At 48.1% G+C, this 25,976-nt stretch overlaps 4 protein-coding genes across 4 annotated transcripts; 2 read left to right on the top strand and 2 right to left on the bottom strand.

Moving 5' to 3' along the window:
• Positions 1-6,258: 6,258 nt before the first annotated feature.
• On the bottom strand, positions 6,259-9,127 carry PtA15_2A425 (uncharacterized protein; the record flags this gene model as incomplete). Its single annotated transcript, XM_053166446.1, has 8 exons — positions 6,259-6,434; positions 6,511-6,640; positions 6,729-6,758; positions 6,835-7,045; positions 7,104-7,350; positions 7,435-7,677; positions 7,747-8,070; positions 8,155-9,127. The coding sequence occupies 8 exons, from the start codon at positions 9,125-9,127 to the stop codon at positions 6,259-6,261; spliced, it is 2,334 nt and encodes a 777-aa protein (XP_053017667.1).
• A 1,699-nt stretch (positions 9,128-10,826) lies between these two features.
• PtA15_2A424 (uncharacterized protein) lies at positions 10,827-11,152 on the bottom strand (the record flags this gene model as incomplete). Its single annotated transcript, XM_053166445.1, has 2 exons — positions 10,827-11,062; positions 11,134-11,152. 2 exons carry the CDS (start codon positions 11,150-11,152, stop codon positions 10,827-10,829), a joined length of 255 nt encoding a protein of 84 aa, XP_053017666.1.
• An 8,145-nt stretch (positions 11,153-19,297) lies between these two features.
• Positions 19,298-21,379, top strand: PtA15_2A423 (uncharacterized protein; the record flags this gene model as incomplete). The annotated part of the gene is made up of 9 exons (XM_053166444.1): positions 19,298-19,363; positions 19,461-19,494; positions 19,594-19,644; positions 19,746-19,861; positions 19,964-20,139; positions 20,208-20,685; positions 20,792-21,056; positions 21,154-21,238; positions 21,328-21,379. The coding sequence occupies 9 exons, from the start codon at positions 19,298-19,300 to the stop codon at positions 21,377-21,379; spliced, it is 1,323 nt and encodes a 440-aa protein (XP_053017665.1).
• A 2,292-nt stretch (positions 21,380-23,671) lies between these two features.
• Positions 23,672-25,755, top strand: PtA15_2A422 (uncharacterized protein; the record flags this gene model as incomplete). The annotated part of the gene is made up of 6 exons (XM_053166443.1): positions 23,672-23,823; positions 23,926-24,062; positions 24,129-25,138; positions 25,210-25,354; positions 25,430-25,550; positions 25,680-25,755. The coding sequence occupies 6 exons, from the start codon at positions 23,672-23,674 to the stop codon at positions 25,753-25,755; spliced, it is 1,641 nt and encodes a 546-aa protein (XP_053017664.1).
• Positions 25,756-25,976: the final 221 nt, after the last annotated feature.

The following is a 25,976-nucleotide window of genomic DNA, read 5'->3' as shown; positions in this document are numbered from 1 at the left end:
CCTACTTTTGTTTTGTTTATCCTCCTCCCCCTCCCCCTCCACCCCAGAGAAAGGCTACTGGAACGCAGGACCTGAAGATAACTCAAATGGCAAGGCAATCAATGTGCCCCGACTCCAAGGCTATGCCACTCCATCACCATTACCACCAATTCTCCCCTATCCCCAGGCAGAAGGTACAAATGCCAAAGAGAATGAAGCCCTGAAGGACATCACTCAAGAGATGAGATTTTACTCACTGCTATTGCTTTTGATCAACAAGGCGTTCATTCCATACTTTGGCCATGTTGCAGAGAAAGGAGTATCCTAATTGATGGAGTATGGGGTCAATCATTCTCTCAAAGAGAACTTGAAGGGGCACCTCAATCTGGTTCTGGCATGTGGTTTAATTGTCTGCCTTTTTCTATGTCCATGAACAACTGACTGAAAAACTTTTGCCTCAAATCACCAGCACACGTACCATAAGTTTGAACACACAGTTGGCCACTCACACACCAGGAAAAAAAAATAGTCACTTGATGACAAGTGACATCATGCCAGCTCCAGCGGGCTACCCACCATCTACCCACCATCTACCCATCATCTACCCACCATCTACCCACCATCTAACCAGTTTAAGAATTTCCACAGGAGATCCTCAGTTTTCACTGGGCACGACTGATCCCCATTTCTGGTCAGCTGATACTCAGCTTTAGCTCCCAGCTTATGCTCAGCTTTGGTGCCCAGCTCATGCTTGACAGCTCTGTTTATGAAGCTTAGGGCAAAAAACCCGTCAAAATAAGGGTTTTTGGGCCCTAGCACTATAACTGTGCTGATATAAACACTGGTAATTTAAATTACCAAGCTTGTTACGTGGCAAATATGGCCACTACAAGGGTTTTTACACTCTGTAACAGAGGAGGGATTAATTATGTAATTAATAATATGTAATTATTAATTACAGGGAATTAATTTGGCGGAAAAGTAGGTGGTAAGCGCTTAAACTGATTGGCTGCTTGACAGAGGCGGTGGTCTTACGGCAACTACTTATAAGGATAAAGCTTTAAATATGCTAATAAGGGATTTTTGATGATTTAAAGGGTTTAATCCAGTGGATTTTACGTGCTGGGGATGGTTTATAAGGAAAAGTGGCTACCTCTGTAGCAGAGGAGAATATTCACGGCAACTTACAGTTTATGGGCGGTGAATGGTCTGGGGGATCTTTTCCTGAGGGCCAAATAGACCTCTATTTATAGAGGGGACTTCAGTGGGCGTAAACACTGAGTCCTTTTCTCCCTATGGGAGTATCCTGGGTCGTAGCCGTGAAAAGGGCTTGGCTGTGGGTATTTTAATTGTATTAAAATAGACTAATTTCCCTGACTCTGTCACATGACATATTTATAACCAATTGTCATGTGAAAGAGCTTCTGTAGAAGTCTACATAATACTTTCACGGGGTATTTTTACACGAGTAATATTACTCATTAATGTATAACAGTTTAATTTTATGTACACTGTTTGTTTACTAAGTTTATGTATGTAATACTAATTTTGGGCGCTTTCTGTGGCCAATTCTTATTTATACAATTAGTACATGAAGGAATAGGAATAAGGGGGTACTTTGAGTGGGTGACCCCCCTTAATTTATGATGAGGAATCTGAATCTGCAATAATAATTTAATAATAATTATTATTTACTAAGTTATTGCAGTCTTTTGGATACTTGTTGTATCTTTAAGGCTGACAATGCTCAGCTTTGTTGCCCAGATCAGAACCAGTCCTGGCCCCGCTTATTTTCAGCTTTATTCCAGTCATGGCTCAGCTTAGACTCAGATTAGGACTATCATTGGCCCAGCCAATGCTCAGCTTTGGACCAGTATTGGCTCAGCTGATTTTCAGCTTTGGATAAATCTTGGCCCAGCCAATGCTCAGATTCTGAGTCTGACCACTCCTGTAACAGCTTATGCTCATCTGTGGACCAGCCTTGGATCAGCTGATGCTCAGCTGTGGACCAACCTTGGCTAAGACAATGCTCAGCTGTGGACCAGCCTTGGCTCAGCTGATGCTCAGCTGTGGACCAGCCTTGGCTCAGCTGATGCTCAGCTGTGGACCAGCCTTGGCTCAGCTGATGCTCAGCTGGGGAACAGCCTTGGCTCAGGTGATATTAATCTTTTGAATAGTCTCAAAAAATCTGATACTCAGCTTTGGAACAGCCTTGGCTCAGCCAATGCTCAGCTTTGTACCAGCATTGGCTCAGCCGATGCTCAGCTTTTGAAATATTTTGGCCCAGCTGGTGTTAATCTTTGGAACAGTATTGTCCCAGCTGATCCTAAGCTCTGCACAAGCCTTTTCCAAGATGATGCTCAGCTTTGGACCATTGTTGACTAAGCTGATGCTCAGATTTGGAATATTCTTGGTCAAGCTGACACTTGGATTTGTTTCAGGCTTGGAATATCCAATGCTCAGCTGTGGCCCAGGCTCAGCCAATTCTCAGCTTTGGCCCAGGCTCAGTCAATGCCTACTGCTCAGCTTATGATTAGCATCAGCTGTTCCTGGGAAAAAAATTGGATCAGCTGACTGTGCCACATTGAGTACTCTGGTGCAGTCCTGCAAGCTCTACAAGTGCTGGTGGAGCAGACTTGGAGCAGCGCTGGAGTAGCTCTGGAGCAGAAACCAAAGCTGCATCATGTCACTTGCCATCAAGTGACTATTTTTTTTTCCTGGTGACAGGGACAAGAAGAATGTGTTGCTATTTGACTTGAATTTATTTTTTTGGGAACCACATAGGTGGTGAGTTCCTGCTCCCTTCTCTGGGTGTGGCCTCCAGGGGTTCTCCTTTCACGGCCCAATCCGGCTCTTGCTCCATGGTGTGGCACTTTTCACCTTTCCAAAGGGCTCTCTGGGCCCGCGCTAGCTCCTTTTCAGCCGTTGGTAGGGTCCAAGCCCACCAATCAGGTGCCAAGGTTGGCGGAATCCTGCTCTTCTCTCTGGGGGTTGATGGTCAATCCTCCGCATACAAGAATACAAGCTGCCCAATAAAAAGTCAAAAACCCCAAGCAAGTGTCATTTCTGCACACTCCCCCCATATTCCTCAATCCCCAGTGAGGGACTCCTGTCTGTGCTAAGTGGCGGCAGTCGTGTGAGGGGATGGGTGCTGTTTAGGCTGCCCTCTGTATGAATGGTCTGTAGAGATGAGCGCTGAAAGGATCAAGGATAGCTTGTGGTGGTGGTGGTGGTGGTGGTGGTTTTGAGATGTTTGCCGGGGTTTTGGATCCTCAGCGGCGGTTGTTGTTGTTTCAAGAGAGTTAGAGGGATGTGATCTTAAGGGAAAGGAAAAGAAGGATCTGAAACTTTGGATGAAGGTGATCGGCAACCTGAGCTCAAAGGTTTGGAACTCTGACAATGGATCTATAAACTCGTGATGGTCCGTATTCTGGGGATCAGAATGCCATGCCTCTCCCGAGTCCCATCATCCAAGTTCGGCAAACTTGGACTCCTGGAGGCGACCTGTCACATACATTTCATCACATCCTCCCGCGCGCTACGCGCACGCACACACAACAAACAAGAGAAACAGGAGAAAAGAAACAACACAAAGGAAAATAAAGGAAAAAACAGTGTGATGAGTCAGAAAGAAAAGAGGCAGAGAGAAGAAAGAAAAGAAGCAAGGAAGGAAAAGCCAGAAAACACTCAAAACAGACAAACCAAACAGAAGGAAAAGAAACCAGAAACAAACAAGGAAATAAACCCACAGCAGGCGCTGTGTTAGGACCAAGAAAGCTGAAGAGGGATGGGGAACTGAGAAGGAAGGGAGATGGGAAGATGGACAGAAGGAAAAGGAGAGAGGGGGGGGGCAGTTGAAGGTGGAGGGTGATGAGAAAGGATCTTGAGGTTTGGGTTCTTGATACCTTGATGATGAGATCTTGAGGGCAAAGTCTTGATAATCCTGGCAGCGGTGATGTCCTGACTAGCTGGCCACAAGAGGGGCCACCACACCGGGCTTTGGGGAATTTCCAGAGGCCATCCCAAACCCTGGACCCAACAATGTAACCATTCAGATAAATGTATTTGTAGCGGTTTGTAACATATCTTAATGTATCACCGTTACACTGTAACGGTATTGCAATGTGTGCCCGCTCTGTTACACAGGAATTTTTGCTTCATGTAACAGCACACCAATGTGCTACAGTTTTGTTCAAATTCATGTAACAAGGGGCCAATGTGCCACCACTACAATACATAATAGGCTTTAGCAGCACTGCAAAAGAGGCTCAATGTGCTACATTGAGCTTTGAAATGATGTATTGGCACATTTGATACATTGTATTGGTAGCACATTTGTGCGCCAATATGCTACACTACTTTTCAATCAGCGTGTAACGGACCCCAATTACAATACACTGTATATGCCACTACAATACATGTATTGTAATGGTTACATCATTTCTGGACCCCGGGGCATGGGTTTGGGTTACAGCCTTACATTATCTCCCTTGAGTTGGGATTGATACCTGCAATCAAGTCAAAGGTGTTGGCTTCAAGGTATCAGCCTTGGTTATACTCTTAGTTGGTTGGTCATAGAGTCAAAACAATATTGTTTTACCCTGGGCAATTTATGTGCAGATTTGTTTGGTAGAACCATAGTGCTTGTGAATGTCTGCAGACTGCATCTGAAGCAAATTTTTATCTGTTGTTGAACATGAGAAAACTTGAGATATTTGGATTCATGCTGGCAGATTGATCCAACAGTCCTGATTAGATACTGCTGGGGGTATAAGGCTCTGTCAAAAAAGGGTAGTTACGCTGCGCGTAACGCGTAGATAACGGTAACGTAATAGAATTTTTGGTGATATCTACGTGTTACGCGTAACGGCGGTGCAATTACGTTATTGCACCACATTAAGCCGTTTTTTTTTTTATGCTTGTTGTGTTATCCGGGCGCCCGGAGCCCCTGAGAACGGGCAAAAAATGAGGCTAAAAAGCCTTAAATGGTCCATTATCGCGTTATCTGGGGGATAACACGATAACAGGCCTCAAAAATGAGGCGCGTTATGTTACACGCGGGGCCTAAAATGACCCTGTTACTAGTAAAGTAACGGGAGGCCCCGGATAACGGGGGTAGTTACTGTCATACGACAGAAGGACTTTTAGACAGCAGACGCATTGTTGATCTTCTTAAGGGTCGCGGCCAATAACCTTCTCGGCCACTCATCCAACGACTTTAATCAACGCCTCGCTTCATTGTTTCTTCCAAGATTCTCAACCATCGCATCTAGTCAAATAACCAATGCTCGACTAGTACAATCGGAATCTTCGAACGCGTCTAGTCACACAACCATTTTTCGACTAGCGCAACTCACTGGTATCGTCGAGATCTTATTTCAAGTCTCGACTCCAGTGTCACCTTGTTCGGCGCATGACCTCAAAGCAAACACCCCTTGACTCGCTTACGGTCAGCTTGCAGCCACTACACTATCAGGACCCAGGATTCGACAGGCACCGCCGGTTTCCCTTTGTCCTTTTCATTATGCTATCTTTCTGATTCGGAACTGTATGCAATACCCACCTGTGTGCGCGTCCTTATATGTACAGCCGCTCGTTGTATGATTTCCTCCCTCCTCATCAAATTAAGATTATAGTTCTCAGCACTCTGGGTTGCCTTCTCGTGTATTTGTTACTCCGCACCCCTCTTAGTGTTCTAGCTTAGAGTCCGATTATCAAACGCATTCTTTCGAAGTCAGAAGATACTTCCAACTCAGACTCTCCTCGCCGTTAGTCTTTCAGCACTTCTTTTTTCCTCACCAAGTGCCCACCCGCCTGCCTGTACCAGGCGCCGTGTGACAGTTACATTACCAAAATTGCGCGGATAACGCAACGTAACGTAACTACCCTTTGTTGGCTCTGTCATTCCCTTGGTTGGGCTTGATGATTTTGTCAAACAGATTCAAGTGGGATTGTTTCAGTGTTCAGCTGACACTTTTCCCAATATATATTACAACACTGCAGGATTAGTAACCTCATGAATTTGAATTTTTGTGTTTAGTACTTCAAATGGAGTCCTGGAGTTGATGTCCATTGGGTTCACTAGGCCCATTGTGGAGATTTTTTTCAAGTGCTATTGCATCAGCTTGTGGTGCTGCTGTTCCTTATTCACGCATTTACATTACTGAACATGATCTCATTTTTGGGCAATCTATTTGAAGTTTAAAGGTAGATAAAAAATATGTTACTTTTAATTGCTGCAAGAAAGATCACCAGGTTGAAGTTCAACAACTTTTTCCACTACATATCTAGTTTATTCAGTTCAATTTGGTTGATCAAAAATCCCAGTATCCAACTCAAGCTTAGCCCGTCATCTAGCGGTATCTCTTGACACATCCATAGCTTCTTGACGAATATGTTATAGACGTAGCTTGGGTCCACAATGCCATATTGAGTCAAGAGTAACGTTTGATATCCTAGATAGCATGAGGTTCCAATCAAGCTATTTGCCCCATATAGAACGGAAACTGTGGAGGAGCTATTTGTACTCACCATTGGTCAACTTTGTAGCAATCTGACAGACCTGGTTCGTGTTTTCTGTAGGGGAACCGGAGTTGGTCCATTCTTGCCATATGAACTCAGGAGATCGCATGAAGGATGTGATGGGAGTGATTGGGATAACCTGAGAGAGACCGAGTATTCACAGATATTTTTAAGCAGTTCAGAAATATACTTGGTCGATTGAAAGTCGCCAGTCTGGAGAGACTTGCCTGTATCATGTGGATAGCATCTTTTTCATTCTTTTTCCGCCCCCAGCGTCAGCTAATTGAGCCATCCGTATGCATGTGAATGTGAGCTTTGAACAGAAAGACTTACGGAGAAAAATGTTGTGTAATCTGCCTTGTTTTCGAACAATATTCCAGGCACTCGATTCCCTTTGAAGCACGCTGGTGCGTTCGTGTCTGATTCCTTCATGTAATAGTAGTGATTTACACTCCTTTTTAGGAGGCTGAGTTGCAAGTCGGCCAATGCACCCAAGCGAGGATTCTGAGTGACATCTGCCCAAACCTTTACGCCATACAGAAAGCTGAAGCTGCAATCAGATTCTTGGTACTTTTTCCGCCAACTCAACAGCATTTACTCACTTTGCATCTTCGCTGCAGCTTTCTTGATTCTTCCCATCCATGCTGGTATCGAGTCCAGTCGCCATACTGTGGCCCAAGAACCAATCGAAATTTCGGAACAACGGGAAATAGGAGTCGGATTCATCCGAGTTGTTCACATCGCGGATTAGATCATACACATAGTCTCTGACAGAGTGCAAGTAAGAATGATCGTGATATACAAGCACCGCTGCCGCATGAATGAAATAGGCATAATGGAAGTGATGATCTGTTATTGCGTCGAAGCGTCCAAAAGCAAGAGATTAGGTTGTGTTGTATTACTGCCGACAGCGTTAAGTGGAATCTGCCACACCATTATAGACCCCGTTTCCAAAATCATCATTCCTGTTTCCGGTGCGCAATATGCTCGAGCTAATTATACCTTTCCAAGTTTTTTCGTATACCAACGGGGCCGCTTTGGAACGATTGTGACGGAAAGTATCAAAACTTTTCTTGGCCTTTGCGACAAACCTGGCCGCCATATTTTGATCTTGTAGAACACACGAAGCCGTGAGACATTGTAAAGCTTGTTTTGCGAGCTTCTTCCCAGAAAAATCTATTGCGGGCAAAACAATTGAGAAATACTCAGCCTTGAGATGACGTCTGAAAGATCAGCATGTCTTACAGTAACTGTCTAAATTAGATTCTGCGTCGAAATCGGTGTCCAATTCTTTGACCATGACTTGTCTCAAGAGGTCCACTTTTAAGGGGTCGTAGAGTGGAGGGCCGTTTGGTAGATGATAAGGCTTGATACCGTAACTTCTGAGATCCTCGACGTTTTCCTTGAATGTCCATCTAGGTGCGCGACAGAGACGCATGACTCCAGTGACCCGTGATTGGATTTTGATTTCCGGCCTCACAATGATATTTGGATCTAATAGGGCTTCGACATGATGTGGCAAGGCAAACATCAACGGTTGCACGCAGTCGGACCTCGGCCCGTTGGTGACTGCAATCAACCATAAAGCATTACTGACGTGCAGTCTCGGACGAAAATGAGTGGAGAATCAGCCACGGGGAAATGTGAGCTTACTCCAGTCGAACGAATACTGTCCTGTACCGATGGGTCCAGATCTCAGTGTGGCGGCTTGGGTCCAAACCCCAATGCCATTGTCGTAGACAAATTCTTCACTCTCACGGTGTGAGTTTTCTCCTAGTTGTCGCTCATAGTGATCACTCATCTTGACGAGTTGAATCATCCCGGACCAAGCCTGAGCATGTCCGACATCCGTGGGGGTGATTTTTCGGAGGTCCAAGTGGGATGTGAAGCAACTCTGTTCACCGAGCGAATAGACTAACCAAGTCGAGCCATCGTTGTAGCGAAGACGATGCTTACGAAATCCGAAGAGGTGATGTTCTTCACCAGCATTGACACATTCTAAGGAGTTGACGGTGTGGGTGGAACTCAGAGTCGGAGTGAGGGCGGTATACAGAGCCGTCAGAAAAGCAGATCCTCGGGAGACAGGAAAAGATATGCTAGACTTGGGAGGCAATAAATTGGCCGGCGACGATAGCTCAAACTGAACAGTCAATTCAGACCAATCGGACGTTATTGGTACGACATTCGACTGGCTGAACTCTTTGGCGCCCAGACAAACGGAAACCACAACGGGATTATAATAATATCGCACGGCGGAATCAGATTGTTGACCGACAGGTGGTCCAAAGACTCTCTGGGCTGCTGTGGAGTGAATGATGCCGAGTCCCACCAAAGGCTCGGAACCTTCGCGTGCGCGGCGAGAGAGAACGGAGTTGCCATCCAGAAAGGCCAGGGCATAAGGCAAAGGATAGATGGGATCTGTCCCATTGGGTGTCAGTAGGAGTTGAGTGTACCATTTGTTGGTCCCAATTGGACGGTGACGAGAGCCATCAGAGATGTGTAATGGTGATTGGGGATGAGCACAACCATGGCCGAACAGGGAGAGTGGTGCTACCGCATGTTTCCGCTGATTATCGACTGGTCCGAACAAGTCTCCATCTACCTGTGGGACTTGGCTGAAAGACATCTTTAGGGATGATGAGGGCTAAGGACAATAACCTTTCATATGCAAATAATTAGGGCTCGTGCTGAAGGAAGTTCATCTGGATGAGGATGTCTCTGGAAATGGCTGGGGCCAGCATTAAAAATCACCTCTTTGGCCCGGATATTCGATCCGACGGACGCCAATCGGACTGGCCGATCCTTCGCAATTGAGGACAAATGGAGTCTGGACAATTGGAGTCTGGACATAGCATTAAGGGTGTTCAAAGTTGAAATCATATTTTTTTCAAATCATAAAATCATAAAATCATAACACTTTTGAGTGATCATTTTTTATGTACCATTTTAGAATTGTTGCTCTTTTTTGAGTGATTGCGTGTTACACATTTTTTTCAGATTAAAATTTTATGAATTTATGGTTTTATAATTTTATGCAGTCAACTTTGAACACCCCTATTGCTTGGCACAGAAAACTAGAACTCGAATTAAACACACCACCCAAATAGCTAATACCCAACATACTATCATTTTGAAATATTAAATCAATCATATCTTTGGCGATGTTTTTGGTTGGCTTGGTCAGGAGCATCTGGCAAAAAAAAAAAAATCAAGCAGGCCTGGTGGGCAAATTACTATTATTTTGGCTTGCATACACTTTTGCAACTTGGGGTTCAAGAAAAAACTGGAATGCCAACTTGCAAAAGTGCATGCAAGTTGAATTGCACCTGGCCAACTTTGAGACCACCTAATGCTCAAGATGAAACATGCCTTTGGCACTTTTCTATCTTATGCCACAATTTTTGAATAGAAATTGCATGTCATAAGAACATTTCATACAAAAATAAAAAGCAAATTTATGGTATTCAAAATTGCATATGCCACTGTTTACATAAAATCATAAAGCCCATTTTGGCTGGGAGATGTCAGCGTGCATAAAACTTAAAGTGACATCTCCCAGCCAAAATTGCAGTTTATGATTTTATGTAAAAAAATCTTATGCAATTTTGAATACCATAATTAGGGTGTTCAAAGTTGACTTGCATAAAATCATAACACCATAAAATCATAAAATTCTGAGGTGAAAAAAATATGTACACCCAACACTATGAAAAAAACTTGAGAAACTGGTGTCAGTTGACATGCCAGATCCAGGCTGATACAATGTCACATACCTGAGTTTTTCCAGCTTTATTCCTGGTTGAATCCATGTATTTTTATGGATAAGCTCAGCCTAAGCAGTATGTTCAGACTCTGCTTAGCCACACCAGCCACCACACTAACTTTGTGCACAGTTAGTTTGGAGCTGCTCAGCTGGCACAGCAGTAGCACCTAAATACATACAGGCACCCTTTCAAGCGGGAGGCATCCCTCCCTGCCACATACACCCACCCGCGTGGACCAGGAGGAATCCCTCCCGGTCAACAACATAACACGACCCGGAGGAATCCCTCCTGCCCCTGGTCAACAACGCAACACAACAGGCGACCGGGCGGAATCCCTCCCGGTCAACAGTTATGTACAACTGTCTGGACTGGGAGGACTCCCTCCCGGTTGACAACATCACACAACTGTTAACCGGGTGGAATCCCTCCCGGTCAACAGTTATATACACTGTCTCAACTGGAAGGACTCCCTCCCGGTCGACACCCTAAGAAGGCGCAGGTTGCCGTCAAAGAGAACGAAGAAGATGATTCGACACAGTTGGCTATTCCATTGTCAGAGGGCTATGCACCGGTCTTGCGCAGCTCCTCACAAGGCACCAAGGAATTGCCGGCGACCAAAGATCCAACAGTCACCAAAGAGTCGCCAATTTTCTCAGTCTTACCAAAACGCGCGGGTCTGCCTTCACGCTTACCGTCACTACCTTCATCGCATCCGTCCCAAAGCAAGAAGAGGAAGTTGTCTACGGCTTGCAATTTCTCTTCACGAAAGGCTTTCAAGATGGACATCGAGAACTCATCTGCATTAAAGATGTCTAACAATGAGAGGGAAATCCGCGCAGAGCCACGTGTTGCTCTTCGGGACACCAACGGGCGACAAACTGCATCATTCCGAGTGGAAGCCGGCCGCCAAATACTGTCTCGCCTTGCGAATGCTAACCCAGTGGCACCCGCTTCACCAACTGGTGGCAGCTTGAACTTCCCCTCAATATCCGAATGTTTTTCACCTCCACCTTCGCGGGCAAAGGGAAACAAAGGATGTATATCGTTCATATTGTGCTCCGACGAAGAATCCGAACGAAGTTACACCACTGCCACCACTTCCTACGAGATCACGACTCCACATAGGACCCCAACTCGCCACGCTGCGAGCAAAGGGCTGCCCATGACGCCAAGCAGATTACTCGATTCACCATCTTGCCATAGCTTTTGGACTAACCCCCTAAGCGGACTTAATCCACCGGGCGGACTCCCTCCCGGTCGACAACATAGCACAACTGTTGACCGGGCGGAATCCCTCCCGGTCGACAGTTATATACAGCTGTCTCGACTGGGAGGACTCCCTCCCGGTTGACAACATCACACAACTGTTGACCGGGCGGAATCCCTCCCGGTCAACAGTTATATACAACTGTCGGGACTGGGAGGACTCCCTCCCAACTGTCAACCGGGAGGGATTCCGCCCGGTCAACAGTTGTGCGATGTTGTTGACCGGGAGAAAGTCCTCCCAGTCGAGACAGTTGTACATAACTGTTGACCGGGAGGGATTCCGCCCGGTCAACAGTTGTGCTATGTTGTTGACCGGGAGGGATTCCGCCGATATTCAACGGAAAAACTTCCAAAATACATTAAAAACACCAAAAAATTACATTTTTTGTGTTTTTGACTTCTTTTGGCCCATTTCTGGGCCATAAATTTTTGAGGAGGTCATCCGTCAAAAATATAATGGTGCCAAAGACACTTATAATATTGCCGGAGGCATATCTCATAATGGCGGACGCACTATTCAGAGTGCCGGACACACTTTTGATAGTGGCGGACACACTTTTTATAGTGGCGGACACACTTTTGATAGTGACAGAAACACTTTTGATAGTGGTGGACGCACTTTTTATAGTGGCGGACACACTTTTGATAGTGGCGGATGCACTTTTGATAGTGGCGGACGCAGCGTAGCGCGCGCTCTTTTGCGCCCTGTGTGCTTAGCATTAGCGCAATTGCGCGTATCTGTGCTAACGCTACGCTAAAATCTAAAATGTATCTGTGCTAACGCTATGCTAAAAGCTAAAATAGCTTTGCACCCTGTGCGCGTAGCGTCAGCGCAGATGTGCGCATAGTGCAGCGCAGATGCGCACAATTGTGATAACGCTACGCTAAAAAAGAGCGCATTTGCGCTGCGCTACACTACACTAAAAGCTACGGTTAGTGTAGCTGACCCACTTTTGGGCCTTTTCAAACTCATCTGGGGCCTTTGGGCCCCAGAAAAGCTTGCATTGGCCCTCTACGCGCCCCTTTGAGCCATTATTCGAATTTATTTGAATATTCAAGCTTAAATTTGCCCAGGCATTATTTGACTTGAATCAAATACGAATACAAATACTCAAATCAATTCAATCCAATGTGCTAGTCTTTGCTTTGAAAAGAGAAAATATGAATGAAAAAAAAAAACATTTGGCTGGTATTCTACAAAGGGAATTCCTCCCAAATTCATGAAGGGTGAATATTCACCTTGATCAGTGATTCTGTTCAAGATTTCAATCCTAAGCTCAACAAAAAATGTTAATTAGTGGATGACTTCCTGTCAGCATTTAGAGAGCTCTAGATGACTCCTAAATTAAGGCACCTGTCAAAACAAAAAAGAGCACACATGAAAGCAACAAACTACAGGCTTACTATTAAGGTGTTCAAAGTTGACTTGCATTAAATCATAACACCATAAAATCATAAAATTTCAAGCAGAAAAAATATGCACCACCCAAACACTCAAAACAGAGCAATAGTTTGAAAATGGTACATAAAAAATTATCACCCAAAAGTTTTATGATTTTGTGATTTTATGATTCAAAAATTTGATGATTTCAACTTTGAACACCTTATATGAAAACATTTTCCTTTTTCCTGAAAATAAGATTTTGGCTGTGTAAATTGAGATCTGGGAGGCTCCCAGGCTTGACAGGAAGTCATCCACTATGCCCTCACTGAACTCTGGGCTTGATGTGTTTCACCTTTTTTATTATTTAAATGGACTGGCATTTTATAGCTTCATGATTTTGGAGAATCATGTCCTTGAAATGGTTATGCTGTCTGAACAAGTCAGTTGCTTGTATTTATGTTTGTATACCAAATTATGGTATTTGTTAGAGTACTCCGGTGGAATCAGTAGTGCCAAGATTACATAAACAGAGTTTTAGCACAATCATGTACTTAGAAGCTAAACCTAACCGGTGCTTAGTCATCATCAACCGGTTAGGTTTAGACTACATAACCTGGTCGGACCCGCGCCCGGCTCCAGTCTCTTTTCCTCACCGAGATTTGGAGCCGGATTCATCAGTGCCGAGACTGACCGCGACGGGACTGTTCCGCCCAGGTTAGTACAGTTTTCTATGCAATCAACCACCAAGATTTGGAGCCGGATTCATCAGTGCCAAGACTGACCGCGACGGGACTGTTCCGCCCAGTTCCCATTTGCCTGAGGCATCTTATAGGTTAAAAGCCTGCTCGCTGCGCTGTTTGTCTCCCCGCTCCTAAGTTCGGATCCTGGATGAATTGGATCGATAAGAAGAAGGAACGTTACAAAGAAGTTAACGACGAATTGAAGAAGAAGAATTGAGAATCTGAGATTGAAAAACGAAGATCAACCCTACTCAACCAACCCTCCACATCACAAAACCAGCTTTCCAACTCCTTTACTTTCCCCTCATCTCCATCATCCAGCGACGACATGGATCAGGACATCACCCCGGCACAAGCAAAACAGCTCTTCCAAGAGCTTTGAGAAGAAATCGCCAGCCTGCGTCTCAACCAAGCGCAAGCTCAACCAGCCCAAGTCCCCGTCGTTACCCGCTCTCGGACCCGTCAAGAAATGGTCATGGACAATTTCTTGAACAAGCCGATGCAAGTCCACCACCAGCTCAACCCTCGTAAACCCGTTCTGGTCTACGAAGGAACGAACTTCCCTTTGTGGGAGGCCGCGATCGATTGAACCCTCTGCCATGTCCTTGTTTGCCAAGAACCTTTCACCGCCAAATTGGACAACTTTTCCCTCTTATCTGTGGAGGAAGCGTCGACTGTTGCAAGTCTGATGCGCAACACTATTGTCGACACCCTTGGCAATATTATTGACGCCTCAAAGCTGTCTTCCCCTAAAGAAATCTTTGAGCTGCTTCGAACCAAATGCTCCCGCTCTGACCGTCGCCGCAAGATCGAACTCTTGAATCAACTTGTTCAACTCGTCAAGGATCCGTCGCCTGCCTCGGATGCAACGTTGTCTGTCTGGGCGAAAATGAAATCAGAACTCGGTGAACTCAAAATCACCTGGGACAAAGCCCTCGGAATCTTCCTCCAATCCCACTTCAAACCACCGATTGGCGTAGATCCAATGACCTTTGAATTCAATATCAGCCAACAACTCAATGAGAAGGAGGCCCCGCCCTTCGATGATGTGATGACAATCTTACAGTTTGCCTCGAACAAGCTGCGCAACAAAACGGGCGGTCCGATGCCAACTCTATTGCCCAGTACTTCCGACCCAATGGCCATGGATCTGGACCGTATTCATGCGCTCCAACATCAACCTCGCTATGTGGCCCCCCAACGCAGAGCAGGAGCGCAACCAGTCCGCCAACCAACGACTCTCTCCCTCGAAAAAGCAACTCACTTCAAGGGAAAAGGGCAATCTGAATCACTGGTGAAAAAGCACGGCACTCATTGCATTTACTGCGGTGAAGATGGACATTGGTATCCAGACTGCTGCCACTTCTGGAAGGACGTTGCAACCGGAAAAATCAGCCCGCCAGATGCCGACTACAACAAAAAGAATTCCAAATACCGTCCACCCCCTCGCCCGGATGGCAATCGTTTACGCCAAGTCAACATCCCTGACGTCTCCGATGGGGTTCTCCTCGACTCGGGTGCCTCAGCCCACGTAAGCGGCGACTCACCACTGTTCAGAGCCGAGAAGAAGCTGACTAGTCCTTGCACATTCTACTTGGCTGTCTCCGATTGTAATGTCTCGGTCTCCGAAATTGGAAGTGTGACAATCCCAACACCGACGGGACCGCTGAAAATTGACGATGTCTACCACTGTCCAGGCGTCGATGGTATTATTCTCTCCACTGGCCGATTGCTGTTGTCAGGATGGAAGTTGAATTATGATGGTACTCAGGCGACGTTGATAGATCCTTGTAACAATAGCTATGAGACTGTATTCCATAACTATTGTTGGTCCCTTAAGACCAGTGCTATCCTGCAATCAAAGAAGGTTTCTCAATTGCCGTCTTTTGACCCTTACGTTTGGCATATTCGCCTCGGCCACGTCTCCGATGAAGTGGTAAAACACTTCCTCCGCCTCAACTATCCGGATGTAAAAGTACACTGGAAATCGTTCTTCTGTGAGCAGTGTGCAAAGTCGAAGAGCCTCGATAAGAAGACATTGGGAATGGAGACTCAAATTCCCCGTGATGAGCCCCTCGATTTTTGCATGTCCGATGTTATAGGCCCACTCAATCTCGACATCAACGGTTGCCGGTATCTCGTCACCCTGAGAGATCATGCGAGTACTTACACCCTCTGCGCGCCAATGCAAAATAGGAGTGACGTGCCAGAGAAGATTATGGGTTGGATTCGACATCTCAAGACTGCCCTTGGAAAAGTCCCGACTTATCTTCGCTGTGACAACGCTCTCGAGTATACCAAAAGCCTTAAGCCGCAGCTGGAGGCGATTGGTACCACTCTAGCACCTGTTACTCCTTATTCACCGGAACAGAATGGTAAGGCTGAGCGAGTCAACCGAACCCTTGGTGATATGGCTCGCACCATGCTGCACTCAAGTGAGTTATCCAGCAAGTGGTGGAGCTTTGCTTATTCGACGGCGGCCCACCTCCATAACAGAATGCCCAACAGCCGGACAAAAGACAAGGCACCCCTCGAGCTTCTTTACAAGGTTAAGCCAATTGCTGCGACCCTATTCCCGTTTGGAGCAAGAGCAATAATCCACATTCCAAAAGAGCAGAGGAAGAAACTTGATGAGCGCGCACGCGAAGGTCAACTGCTTGGGTATCCAGCTTCTGGCACCGGATGGCTGTTTTGGGTCCCTAGTGAAAGAAGGATGGTCCATTCGAGCTTGGTGAATTTTCCAGATTTCCAAAAATTGCCAGTTCAGAAGACTCCGACGCAAACATCCCCGGACCTAGTCGCAACGCCAGAACCCGCAGAGAATCAAGTGGATCTGATCTTGAAGCAAATCATGCTCCGTCTAGGCGAAGAAAAGACAGCTGAAATCGCGGAGGAAGAACGTCAACAGTTATCTCTTCTGTCAACCAATGCGGAACACAACTTGCCAAAAACAATGAAGCAAGCTCTTGCCGGACCCGATGCTCAACTATGGCGAGAGGCGGCAGAGTACGAAATGCTTAAATTTGGTCAGTTGGAGGTCTGGATTCCAACCAACCCGCCAAAAGCTTGCAAAGCGCTGGGTGCGCGTTGGGGTTTCTCGATCAAAAGAAGACCGGATGGCTCGATTGAGAAGTACCGTGCTCGATATGTTGCGAAGGGATTTAATCAACAAATGGGACAGGACTATAACAAGACCTACGCGCCAACGGCTTTGCTCAACACGCTCCGCCTGCTCATTTCCCTGGCAATCTCAAACCGACTCCACACGGCGACTTTTGATGTGAGCTCCGCTTACCTGTACAGCCCGATTGAGGAAGAGGTGTATATACAAACTCCGGTTGAGATCACTCCCTCACTCAAGGGTAAGGTTATGCGCCTCAAGAAAGCACTTTACGGCACCAAGCAAGCAGCCCGCTGCTGGCGGAAATTCTTCCAGAAAACCGTTGAGTCTCTTGGTTTCGAGGCCAGTGAAATTGAACCTTCCTTGTATCTTTTTCGGCGTGTGGGCCATTTCATCATTATTTGGCTTCACGTCGACGATGGCTTTGCGGTGTCCTCGGATAAAACATTACTGGCTGACTTTCGGCATGGAATGGAGAAGCAACTTGAAATTAAATGGTCTGACGATGTTTGGCAACTCGTGGGTATCAAATTCACCTGGGATGGCCCTCATCTCCGTCTTGCCCAATCACTTATGGCTAATCAAATTGTTGCGACATATCACCGGAAGACTCTGCCCCATCACTGCCCCTTACCTGAATCCGATCTTGAAACTTTCTCAGGAGACCCTATTGATCAAACTGAGTATAGGTCGGTGATTGGCTCTCTCATGTACTTGGCCTGCGGTACCAGACCGGATCTATCTTATGGCGTTAATTTATTGGCGCGGTTTTTGGCGGCACCGTCTGAAGAACATTGGAAGGCACTTGACTGGTTAATTGGATATTTGGGACGAACGGCGGATAGGGCCCTTGTGTACAGGGCGGGAAACGGCGGCATGGATCTTTGGACGGATGCAAACTGGGGCGGAGAGCACGAGCGGTCAACGACGGGCTATCTACTCACTCATGGCGGAAACAGTGTAGCATGGGGTTCTAGACGGCAAACAGTTGTGGCAATGTCAACTTGTGCGGCTGAGTACCTTGCTCTCTCGGAGGGTGCTCAGCAACTGGCACATTTACTCAATATCTTTGAAGAAATTGGATTTAGCCCTAAGCTATCAATGCATTGCAACAATGAGGCCGCTATACTCATTGCGACGGACAACACCTCAAAAAAGAAGACAAAATATCTCCGGCGAGCCTTCTATTTTGTGAATGACTTGATAAGGGAAAACAATATCAACGTCTCGTGGACCAGTATACTCACAATCAACTGGCGGATGTGCTCACAAAGCGATTGGGACCAACGAAAATGACAGGGGCGTTGGATCAGCTAGGTGTGAGCCGGTAGTTTTTGTAATCTTGGGGGGGGGGGGGTGTTAGAGTACTCCGGTGGAATCAGTAGTGCCAAGATTACATAAACAGAGTTTTAGCACAATCATGTACTTAGAAGCTAAACCTAACCGGTGCTTAGTCATCATCAACCGGTTAGGTTTAGACTACATAACCTGGTCGGACCCGCGCCCGGCTCCAGTCTCTTTTCCTCACCGAGATTTGGAGCCGGATTCATCAGTGCCAAGACTGACCGCGACGGGACTGTTCCGCCCAGGTTAGTACAGTTTTCTATGCAATCAACCACCAAGATTTGGAGCCGGATTCATCAGTGCCGAGACTGACCGCGACGGGACTGTTCCGCCCAGTTCCCATTTGCCTGAGGCATCTTATAGTATTCAAAATTGCATAAGATTTTTTTACATATTGTCTTTTTCAAAAAGCTTGGACCCTTTCAAAAAATAATTGTTGTGGTAGATCCTTGCAGATCCCATATTTTTTATATATAACTCTTGACAGGTGTCAGATGCGGCCCAAGGCTAAATCTCGCCCCAGAGCCACTACCCTCCAGAAGACAGTCAAGGAGTAGACTTCAGTAAAAAGCGAGTTCGTATTTGGAACCAGACCCACAAAAGTACCCCTTCTACCCCTCATCATGGTGCTGAGCTGCTGCCCTCAGCCTGAACGGAGGGGCCGACGGAGCCCGGGATTGTTACACCAGCTACAATGACAAGGGAGATGTGGGATAACTGAGCCCAAAGTTAATCTTAAAAGTGAAAATAAAGCCATACAATGAAGCAAAAAAAAAAAAAAACCGGTCCAAGGTTCATGAAAAAGACAATAAAATCATAAACTGCAATTTTGGCTGGGAGATGTCACTTTAAGTTTTATGCACGCTGACATCTCCCAGCCAAAATGGGCTTTATGATTTTATGTAAACAGTGGCATATGCAATTTTGAATACCATAAATACACATCAATTGCGTGCTGTGGTGCGTCAATTGTCCGCGTCTGGCCGGCCCCCCGCCAACTGCTGCCGACTTGCCCCGGTTCTTGTTAAGCTGAACCCTCAACCGTAAGTTTCTTGACGTCAATGGTCTGCTGACTTGAACTCTCCTACTAGAACAAACTGATCCGTTCTCCCCCGCCCGGCTTCTTCTCCACATGCGCCAGTGTCTCTAAATTGAACCGAACGAAAATTTCTTAAGGATGTCCGGTTGGAAATTGACACAAGCGTTGAAGGACAAGATTAGTCATTTTGCCAGCTTCCCACAAGTTGAGCCGTTTCTCTGCTCTATTAAATGTGAAGCTGCTACCCTTCAATTCGCTTGCATGAGTTTTAATCGGAGTCGATCTCTTTCTCCCGATACAGACTGGGGTCTCTTTGCGACAAATGGTCATGTTTGGTATGTAGGTTCTGGAACGGAATAAAAATCAATTGTGCTGGGCTTGCGCAAGCTAACTGTACTATCGCCTTCTCGCCATCATCCCGATTTCTGATTCAGGTCAGAATCCTTCGGCAGGCACGCTGATGAGGGCCAGCGAGTTTTTACATGGTGAGTGAGAGTGATTGATCTTCAAACCTTTTCACCTTGCTTAACAGATCCTCCTTGACTTCCCGTCATTCCATTCCACCTGGGGCTTGACACGAATCTAGAGGAACTGCCGATCAGATTGGCCCATCGGGTCAAAGAACTTAACGAGCTGCCCAATCGTCTCAATGAAATGCCGAGCATTTTGAAAGTTCGGGATTGGTACGCACAGTCCTTTGAGGTCAGTTTGAACTCACTTGTATAGCTGATTTTTATTCTATCATGCCTTTCTTGCTTGCGCGTTTATGATTGGCTGATTTTCTTCTGTATTTCTTGTTCTCAGGAACTGGTGAACTTTCCCAGGCCAGAATTACCCCCCGAGCTAATAGCCCACTTCGAAAAAGCGTTCACAAAAGGAGCCCCACTTCCAGCGTTGACCCCGAATCCGAGTTTGCCACCTCACATGCAACGTCCCTTAATTGATACCACAGGAAAGCAGCGTCTGGGCTTGAGTCAGAGGTAAGAACTCTCCCCGTTCGTTGAGAATGTAATGCAGAAACAGCTAACAACAGGGGTATTACCATCAGGTATTATGTCGATCTGGGAGATGTGGTCTGGCCTCCGGAGGTACACGATTACAACGAGAAGTTTACCCAAACGCTTTCAGTCATCAAACGCCGACACGATCCCGTCGTCACAACGGTAGCCCAAGGGATTCTGGAATACAAGGACTTCCTAGCGGGGCCCGGCCGGAGTGGGAGCGCCAAGGCCTCCCAAAACCCCAGCGTGATCGACCGCTCTGTCCAGACCTTCCTCGACCGGTTCTACATGTCTAGGATCGGCATACGTGTGCTCATCGGCCAGCATATCGCATTGAATAAACTCGAGCCTCACCCCGATTACGTCGGCGTGATATGCACAAATACTAACGTCTACCAAATCTGTCGCGAGGCTATCGATAACGCTCTGTTCATTTGCGAGGAACATTATGGTTTGTTTAAAGGTCCGCCAGTCCAATTAGTCTGTCCTAAAGACCTAGCCTTTATGTACGTACCGAGTCATTTGGTAAGCATTTTTCGTTCCCTTTTACATCTTTCCCATCATCCCCGCCTATGATAAATCAAAGCAAGGGGTTGGCTAACTTGATGCTACATCTCCATTTGCTTTCCAGAACCACATGGTTTTTGAAGTGCTAAAGAACTCGTTGCGAGCCGTGGTTGAGACGCACGGGGTCGATGCTGACGAGTTCCCGCCGATCAAAGTGATCGTCGCGCAAGGTGCCGAAGACATCACGATCAAGATTTCCGACGAGGGGGGAGGGATCCCCAGGAGTGCGGTCGGCTTGGTATGGACGTACATGTACACGACCGCCCAAGCGCAACGACTTGACCGAGACTTCGAAGGCACGGATTTCAAAGCCCCTATGGCTGGATTCGGTACCTATCTTCGCTTTCCTTATCCAGCCTCTCCCGTCTTCAACATCTCTGGTCATACAAATATTGACTGCAAACGTCTGCTCGCTTTGTTGGACAGGTTATGGTCTGTCGATCGCGCGTCTCTATGCTCAGTACTTTGGGGGAAACCTGAAGTTGATATCCATGGAAGGATACGGGACTGAGTCAGTCTTTTTTAATTCATTTGGATTGAGTGTTTGGTTGGCTGATTTCCGAACCGCGGCCGATTACCACCTTCCCATCTGGACTGCAGTGTTTATTTGCATCTCTCTCGATTGTCAACTACCACCGAACCCTTACAATAACTTTTTCTCTTCGCCCTTCTTTTCGCACGCTAAAGAATGTTTGATTTGCACTGAAAATTTCTCTTTCCCTTGTATCATTATGCTTTATGGCTTGGGGTGCTGCTCTTAAAAACAGAGAAACTTCACAAAACCAACCTGTCTCACTAAAGTATGTAGACCGATAGAAGTATCGATTACGGTATATTGATGTTTTTTTTTTTTTCTTTTTCTTTTCATCAGACGTTCTTGTGACTTGATTCGTTTTTAATGCGACATGTACCGTTTGTTCTGATTATTGTAACCTACTTCGCTTCTCTCTCAATTTAATAAGCATTGTACCAAGTTGCAAATGTTTGGTTATGCAACGCTTGGCTCCAAATAGCTCTGTAAATTGTAAGATGGGCTGCTGCTTGGATGGATGGCTGGAGTGGACAAGGATGTATATACAAGGGACGTAAAAGGAAAAAAAGTAATTTGTACAAGAGTCGTAGGAAAGGGAGGTCAAGCAAACAAGGAAAAAGAACAAGAAACAGAATGTGGGATGTCAGGTATGTCCTTGGCCAGCAAGAACTTGGGCTTCGAGTTGGAACAACTTTTGAACTTTTTTGAAGGTTGCATATATCATCAGTCTTTTTGGATGTTGGTACATTGAAGGATTAAAATAAAATAAAAACTCACTGGTGAAAAATTGCATAGCTAAAACAGCCATTAATATACAAAGCAAAAGTTGAGCGGAAAAGACCATCCACATGTTAAATGGCATGATGACTTTAAGAGGACATGAAAGGCAAGATGGTAATGAGACACATGCTCAAATAAAAGTGGAAAATTGTGAGGTGCTTACCTGGGCTTTGGTGGAGATGCTTAAAGAGAAGGATTGCTGCTTGCACATGCGGGGGATTAATTCTGTGTACATACATAGATATAACAGTCACTACTTATGTAGGCTGCAGAGAGCTACGTATCAACTCACCAGGCAGAATCTTGGTGATCAGCGTCTGTGCCCAGCTGACAGCGGTTGTTCCGCCAGCGGAAGGTGGTCCAACGGACCCTGGGATGTTTCCTTGCTGAGTGGCCATGAATACAAACGAAGAAAACAGGGATTTATGTACAATGATTTGTACAGGCGAAACGGAATCTTGAGAGAGGTCAGAGGATGGCAAGATGCGGGTCGATACCGCTTGAAGTGCTTTACTTCTTTGCAGTCCTCTTTTGCTGCCAAGAGGTCGAAAGGCTGAGGACCTCCTACAACCACTACGACTGCCCAACCACCCCTGCGATTCGCATCGGCCTTCTGAACTCACATTCACGGGCCCGTTCGACCTTTGTGCCTACGCGGCTGAGCCGCATTGTCCTAGTGACGAGACTAGAGAGTCGGCCCTGGAGAGCAGAGCAGAATGTGCACCGGGTACCTCTCTCTCTACCACTTCCTGCCAGAAGGTCGGCTTCTCGATTACCCTCGACGTCTATGCGGGCGGTTGCGGTGGTATGGGCCTTGACCGCCTAACGTCCCGGCACTGCAAAAGACCAGCTTCGCGTATCAAAACAATCTCCAGTTCAGGTGACGCTGATAGTAGCCAGTGATACTAACCACTGATGAGCAAGTTACCATCCCAACTGAAAGCACATGCATTTATTAGGCCGGTGTGTCCACTAAAGCGTCTCAATATGGCGCCGGTTGATACGTCCCAATAGAAGACCGAACGGTCTCAGACTCCACCAACACTTCCAAGGAATGAATTATTTGGGGAGCTATCTACAAACAGGAGATGCACTTTCAGTCTCGCTCTGTATCTGGTGAAAACATAGTGCCGACGGAGCCCGGTCTCATAATATCTCATACCCATGCCCGCTGTAGTCTTTGATGAAGTTTCCAGTCCATTCCGCCACCGCAAAGCCCCCATCAAGTCATGAGTCGAAACAATACATGACTGGAAGCAGGAAACATCTTGGAACCCTTCCGCTTCCAGAAGCTCCTCAAGGGTTAGTGGTGTGTCTATTACCTGCAAGGGATTGAGGGAGGAGACGCTGCTCGATGTTTTGAGTCTGCTTTGCTAGAGATCACCCGAAGGCAAGATGGTGGATGGGCTGCTTCCCTAGGATTCTCTCAAGCTGTCTACATATGTTTGTGAGCGTTCTCAGCGTGGTGGATCTGTTAGTTGATGTTGGCTGAGTGTCGAGGGTTTCCCAGCCAGCCGGGGCGAGTCGATCGCACACCACCCCCACCACATCCCAGCCCCAGCAGCCCAGGCCAGGCAGCAGCCGGCCGGAAAACCAGCGACGAACCACGACATCAGCCCAGCAATACCCGGAATGGACACCCCCAATACCACCCCCATCCCAGGGCCATCCAAGCAGCCCACTGAAAACAGCACCGCAACAGAGCTGCTCCAGCTCGACGACCCCTTCAACCCCGCCCGGCTGCCCTCCAAGCCTGCACGCCCCCGCCCAGCCAACAGGAGCCCGTCGAGCCCCAGCAAGAAGAGACACTATGGCGACCGGCAAGCACCCCACCCACTCTCCCTCTCCCCCCCAATCCACTGCTGACCCATCGCGACCCCACACAGCTTCATCCCCACCCGCGCAGACGGCGTCGATCTGTCGACCACCTTCCAGCTCATGCCCGACGGCCCATCAACCCCCACCAGGGGCAGCCCCTCCAAGAAGCCCATCGTCGCCGCAGCAGTCACCGACCTAGAGAAAGGTACGCTCCATCCATCCCTCAGAGAGACAGACAGAGATCCTGACCAGGACCACCCATCTGGGCCAGACCAAGCACGCCGGACGTTCACCAACCTGCTCAAGGCAGAAACATTCGGCAGCGAGCCCGCCGACCTGCCCCACTTCATCAACCACTCGCCCTCCCACTCCAGGCATGCCTCGACCGTCCCCAACTCGTCCCCAGGCACGCCGCGGAAAGCGACCCCGAAGCTGTTCAGCTACTCCTCGCCGACCCGGCCGGGCCCAGAGCAGGCCCCCAACCTCGACTCGCCCACCCACCCGCGCTACTCGACGACGCCGATCAAGCACGAGAGCCAGCGGCTGCTGCTCTCGCCGCGCAAGCCCACCCGCTCGCTCAGCAAGGTGCCGTTCAAAGTGCTCGATGCCCCCGACCTGGCCGACGACTACTACCTCAACCTCGTCGACTGGAGCTCCACCAACGTCCTCGCCGTCGGCCTCGGCTCCCAGGTCTACCTCTGGTCCGCCGTCACCTCCGCCGTCACCCGGCTCGTCGACCTCGCCCTGCCCGGCCTGCCCGACCACACCACCTCCCTCGCCTGGATCGGCCGCGGTAATATCCTCGCCATTGGCACCGACTCGGGCAAAACACACATCTGGGACACCCAGATCGGCAAAAGAGTCCGCACCATGGACGGCCACGAGAGCCGGATCGGATGCATGGACTGGAACGCCCACATCCTCTCCACCGGCTCCCGCGACCGCTCCATCGTCCACCGGGACGTCCGCGCCGCCGACCACTGGATCTCCCGTCTGAACGTCCACAAGCAGGAGGTCTGTGGCCTCAAGTGGAACGCCCAGGCCGGCCAGCTCGCCTCCGGAGGCAACGACAACCGGCTGCTCATCTGGGACTCCGTCGCCCCAGCCAACTCCGCGCCCCTCTTCCGCTTCAACCACCATACCGCCGCCATCAAGGCCCTCGCTTGGAGCCCCCACCAGAACGGATTACTGGCCTCCGGGGGCGGCTCGGCCGACAAGAAGATCCGCTTCTGGAACACCATCAACGGCAACCTGCTCAACGAGATCGACACCGGCTCCCAAGTCCGTCCCCCCCTCCCTTCCCCTTTCTCTCTCTCTCTCTCTCTTGTGTGCTCATCCTGCGGTCTCTACAGGTCTGCTCGCTCAAATGGTCCAAAAACTCCAACGAGCTCGTCTCCACTCACGGCTTCTCGCCCGGGCCGATCCAGAACCAAGTCTGTTTATGGAAGTACCCGAGCATGCAACAGATCGCCACCCTCAGCGGCCACACCTACCGCGGTCCGTCCCCCCTTCCCCCCGCTCCTCCCCCCACAAAAAAGCTGACGACGGTTGTGTGTGTGTGTGTGTGGACAGTGTTGTATCTGGCGATGTCGCCGGACGGAGAGACGATAGTGACCGGCGCGGGCGACGAGACGCTGCGGTTCTGGCGCGCCTTCCCGAAGAAAAAGAGCTACCCATTGTCGGCGGCCGGGGCGTGTTCGACGGCGAGCGGCGGCGCGGCCCCGGGCGGGCCGACGGCCGGCGGGCTCATGGGCTCGCCCATCCTCACCTCCGCCTCCTCCGCCGCCTCCCTCTCCTCCTCCTCGTTCATCGGCTTCGCGAGCCCCTCCCATCTCGCCGGCCCCGGGCCCCCCGGCACCGGCCGCAACATCTTGAACTTGTTCGCCCAGATGCGTTGACCTGTCCTCCCTTCTTTTCTTGAAAAACACTCCCATCCCTGTATTGTTTCGCGCTGGCTTCTTGCTTCTCTGTTGTGTTTTTGCTTGTCCACTTGCGTCCCCTTTCCCCCTCTCCGTCTCCCTCAGGTGTCCATACCCATCCCATGTTCCATCCTTCTCTTTTGTTGTCTCAACACACACACACACATCACTTCTTTCCCTGCCTCCACATCCACAGACAC

This window comes from Puccinia triticina, chromosome 2A (assembly GCF_026914185.1).
Source record: "Puccinia triticina chromosome 2A, complete sequence".
NCBI classification, from domain to species: domain Eukaryota; kingdom Fungi; phylum Basidiomycota; class Pucciniomycetes; order Pucciniales; family Pucciniaceae; genus Puccinia; species Puccinia triticina.
This window is presented reverse-complemented; position numbering and strand designations above follow the sequence as displayed.